General features: G+C 33.2%; 1 protein-coding gene across 2 annotated transcripts in view; it reads right to left on the bottom strand.

The window, feature by feature from the left end:
* pnpla2 (patatin-like phospholipase domain containing 2) overlaps window positions 1-2,600 on the bottom strand; it is a 13,256-nt gene extending 10,656 nt beyond the window's left edge. The window contains exons 1-3 of one of the 2 annotated variants that reach the window (XR_013819943.1): window positions 2,095-2,584; window positions 1,058-1,290; window positions 784-849 (exon numbers count right to left, since the gene is read on the bottom strand). Coding sequence is in view for 1 of the 2 variants with exons in the window: in XM_079860141.1 (XP_079716267.1) it covers window positions 784-849; window positions 1,058-1,290; window positions 2,095-2,281 (486 nt within the window). In the remaining variant the exon portion in view is untranslated. Of the gene's footprint in view, window positions 1-783; window positions 850-1,057; window positions 1,291-2,094 lie in introns of both variants that reach the window. The other variant, XM_079860141.1, reaches the window with a different exon arrangement.
* Between the last annotated feature and the right edge of the window lie 2,400 nt (window positions 2,601-5,000).

Consider the following 5,000-nt stretch of genomic DNA (forward strand, 5'->3'; position numbering starts at 1 on the left):
TGAATAAGTAACAGTAAATATGCTCTGAATTTGATCAATAATACAATAAAAACAGTAATATTGAATATATTAAAATAACTGTTTGAATATATTGGAAAATGCAATTTATTCCTGTGATCAAAGCTGAATGTTCAGCATCATTACTCCAGTCTTCAGTGTCACATGATCCTTCAGAAATCACTCTAATATGATGATTTGATGCTCAAGAAACATTTATTAATTATTATTGTCAAAGTTGAAATCAGCCAGCTGCTTAATATTTTTGTAGAAACCGTGATTATTGTTTTCAAGGTTTCATTGATGAATAGAAATTTCAAAAGAACGCAAAATAGAATTCTTATGGAACATTATAAATGTCTTCACTTTCCCTTTTAATCCATTTAAAGCATCCTTGCTGAATAAAAGTATTTATTTCTTAAAATAAATGTAATAATCACTGACCCAATCTTTTGAACAGTCCTGTAATCACTTCTACCTTATTCTAAATAAATAAACTAAGACTTGAATAGACAGTGTGCTATTGCTTTGAAAATATTAACATTGTTACTGAATTATGACTGCATAATATTTAATTAAAATGTTATTTTAATGTGTTTTATCTTTTTAATAATGCAAGAAACAAATCCGCTGCGTTTCTGTTTAGTCGACCAGCAGTAGGACTGCAAATTTAGTGACATAAAGTGTGTAACAGGCGCATGATGACACATGCTTGCACAAATCTGAGTAAGCACAGAAAGGCAATAAATATTATGGGTAATAATTATATAATGACTGGACACTCACCACTCCCAGCAGGGTCGGCGGTATCAGGCCACAGTACACGGGAATGTAAGTACTGCATATACACGCCTGTACATACAAGAACAAGGGATTTGGACATGAATCCACAATAATACTGTGTGATCTAATTCAAAACCATGTGCATTTACTGTAAATATCTTGAATTCATGTTTGTTTACCGCTGGGTGTTAGAAAGTCATGTGAGCTGATTATCACTAAACCTACTTGCAGTGTGTTGATTATAAGTGCTAATGAAGAAGTGTGTGTGAGTACGCACTTGCACGAGTTCCTCGTTGCTGTTGAAGTGTGAAAAGAGCACGTTTTCTCCGTCCGTCACGCGGGTGAGAGAGATGCCCAGGCGGCCGCTGGCCCTGATGTGGCTGTCGGGGGGGAGAGTGCGGTGAAGCATGTTTCGGATGATCTTCACCAGGTTGAAGGAGGGGTGCATGGGCCCTAGGAAGCGCTTTCGGGCTTCTTTAGCCACGTCAATGATGTTGGCTCCGGCCTCTCCTGTCACAGGACCAGAAAGAGAGCAGTCAGTGATCACAGCGACAGGTGGATGTTGTGTCACGACACACAAGAAGTGTAATCTTTGACACAGATACCACAGATGGTACACTAACAAAAAAGGACCTTAGTATTGTATTTTGCATAAAGACAATGAAGGTGACATTATTTTCATGATAAATATTTTGATTTTCAAATTAAATCATTACTGTAATGTGAGAAAAAAAAATTATATACTATTTAATTGGGAAAATATTCCATTTTTATGGAAATAATGTTCTGACATATTTTTTTTATGATAATTAACCACATTTTCCAATCAAATTCTCAGTGCTGTAATGTGGAGAAAAAAGATCCAATGATTTAATAGTAAAATGTTAACATTTATCATGGTGTCATGGGGATACCATGGTATTTTAAACATGTAGTACCAACGTAATTTTGAAAGTGCTTTCCAGAACCATAAAATGTCATGGATGGTAAATCTAAAAATACCATTGTATTAGCATCTGGTTCCGTCAAAGTACGTTTTATGGTATGCCTCAATCAAATAATACCATGTTTATACCATGCAAAATATCTATAAACATATCCATGAAACAAAAAAAAAGCAATGTAGAGGTATCATGGTACAGTGATAGTATAACATGCTGATACCATGGTATTATGAAATACACCAAGGTACTAAAAATTCCTGTATTTACATGTAGAAAGGGTAAAAGTCCAAAAAAACACTGAATTACCATGACACTAAGTACTTTTCCTTGTGAATGTTTTATTAGGTGTAACATATAAATCTGTGTTTACCCAAACAGGCCCCGCTGACCAGCGCAGAGGCCGTGAGCGCGCCCGCACTCGCGCCGTAAATGTGACGCGCATTCTCCACCAGAAACGGCGCGTGCTCCTGGAGACAGCTGGCCACTCCGATGTGATAAATACCCAGAAAACCACAGCCAGCGAAAGAAATATTCCACGGAGAGTCGATAGGGAACATGATTTTTCCTCTTCTGGGAAAAAAAAAAATCTTCAAATAAAAGTTAGTAAATCCCTCTGGTTACTTTCGGTTACAGTCTTTCACGCGCTTGACGCACCGCGGACGATCCATACATGACATTAGAGTGAGCTTCTAACGTTTGGTTTATTATAATAACTATCTAAACACTAACGTCTTGCGGTTAAAAAGTTTCTAAAGTGATGAACAATCACTGACACGAGCCTCTTGAATGAACTTCTGTTTTCTCCGGTAGCTTGTTAAATAACTTTGCGTAGTGACCGGTGTTTTGACTTGCTCTCTGTCAACCGTCATAAATGACAAAACAGGTCACAAACATCATTAGGGAGGGGCGTATTGACATTGGGCGTGGCTGAGGAGATGTTAGCCAATCAGAGGCTGCGCTTTTGGACCCCATCCCCTTTTCCTTAGCTGTCATTTGAAATGTTTCCTCGAATGTGTTCCAGTTGTCACGCGCCCTTATCAGTTGTGTTGTTGCATTGATTTTTTTGTTCTTTCATTATGAAGTAATTCTGTGAAGCTTAATGACCAGGTAATTTACCCCACTAATTCACAGTGCTGTAATGTGGAGGACAATTATACACTACAAATAATACCATGTTTTTACCATGCAGAATATATAAGACAAGAAAAAAAAAAAAAAAACAAGATCAATGTAGATGTATCATGGTACAGTGATAGTATGGTACAGGTATGGTACATCATGTTATGGTTATACTATGGTATTTTGAAATTCACCATGGTACTAAAGTTCCTGCATTTACATGGTGTTGCAAGGTACTTACAGTTAATTCTGGGAAGCTTGTAATGACTGGTCATTTTGCTTTTTAAATGTCAAAATACTTTAAACATAAAATATTTAAATATCCATTTTTGCATGATCTTTAATGGCAATGATAATTACCTATTAATTGTCATTAAAGTGAAATTACTGAAATTAAATATACAAGCTTGATAAAAAATCATCATTTTAGAAGAAAATTTCAGATGGCACTTAGAGGCTTTTGCATCTGAAGTCTTCATATATATATATATATATATATATATTAGGGCTGTCAAACGATTAATCGCGATTAATCGCATCCAAAATAAAAGTTTGTGTTTACATAATATATGTGTGTGTATGGAGTATAATTATTTTCTATATAAATACACACACATGCATATATATTTAAGAAAAATGTGTTATTTATATATAAAATATTTATATATAATATAAATGATATATAATATAAATATATATACACAGTATATACATGCAAATATTTCTTAAATATATACATGCATGTGTGTGTATTATATATATTATATATATATAAAATAATTATACACCGTACACACACATATATTATGTAAAAACAAACTTTTATTTTGGATGCGATTAATCACGATTAATCGTTTGACAGCCCTAATATATATATATATATATATATATATATATATATATATATATATATATATATATATATATATATATATATATATATATATATATATATATATATATATATATATATTTATATATATATATTATATAATGCTTTCAATACCAATAGCATTTAATATAGGCCTATCAAAAATGTATTCTTATGAAATCAGTGTCAATAAACAGCTAGTCCATACTGTATGTTATTTTAATGGTGTTTTCCACCTTTGTACAGTGTTTTTACAGCATATCTTTCCAGGGATCCTCCCAAATGACATGGCTTTAAAAAATATGTCCTCTCTGGGGATTTAGAGAGGACAGAATACTGTTTTGTTTGCCATGTTTTTCTGATTTATTTAACTGCAGTTGTGTCAAGATTCCTTGTGCATGCACTCATGAGACATGGGAGCGTTCTCCTATAAAAATGTGTTTTGAGCTTTGGGATGTCAGAGAGGTCAAGGTTCACAGGGACGACACACTACAAATCAACTTAAATTAACCTCCGCGACGATTCCACAAAATCAAAATTCTGGGCATCTTTCCTGAAATTCTTGTCATGCCTGGAACATTACAGCTTGTCCAAAAACACTCTTGTCAACATTTTCATGTTGACATTTAGATATTTATATAAGCTGTTATTTCACAAAATAAATGTATTTTAAAATGGCCTGAAGGTTGTAGCTAAATATCAGTATATTTTGAACTTCTACTTGAATTAAAAATAACTGAATAAATGGTTTATCATGCATATGTCAATAACTGATATAAACTTTTTTTTTTAAATTCAGCATTAAAATTTTAAGTTAAAATGTACATATATCTTATGTCCTGTGACTGGTCAGCTTTTCTTTTAGGTTTTTCACAATTTATTATTTTAATTTTTGTCTCCACTAGATCCTGTGTGGAAAAATGTCTTTCAATTAAAATGAACTTGTATAATAAGTAGAACTGGACAATTTTGCTTAAAATCAAAATCAGAACGCACTTTATTATAAATATGAAAATATTATAATTTTAAAATAAAATTATAACACTGTAGGACAACTGTATCCAAACATAGACTGGAGAAGTGAAGGCTTTGGGTTTGTTTCTGTGGATATTTTTAGATCTCATTGAATGTTCCTAAGAAAGTGTGTTGTGAAATGACAACAGCAAAACTGTATCCTTTGGCCCACATTTGGACACTGAACAGAATCTCAAGGAAAATATTTTCCTGGGTACTTTTGTGCGGTCAGTCATGGGCATTTCCTCTGAAGACATGTAAGAATCAATACT

Source organism: Squalius cephalus (genome assembly GCF_949319135.1).
Source record: "Squalius cephalus genome assembly, chromosome: 23".
In the NCBI taxonomy this organism is placed as follows: domain Eukaryota; kingdom Metazoa; phylum Chordata; class Actinopteri; order Cypriniformes; family Leuciscidae; genus Squalius; species Squalius cephalus.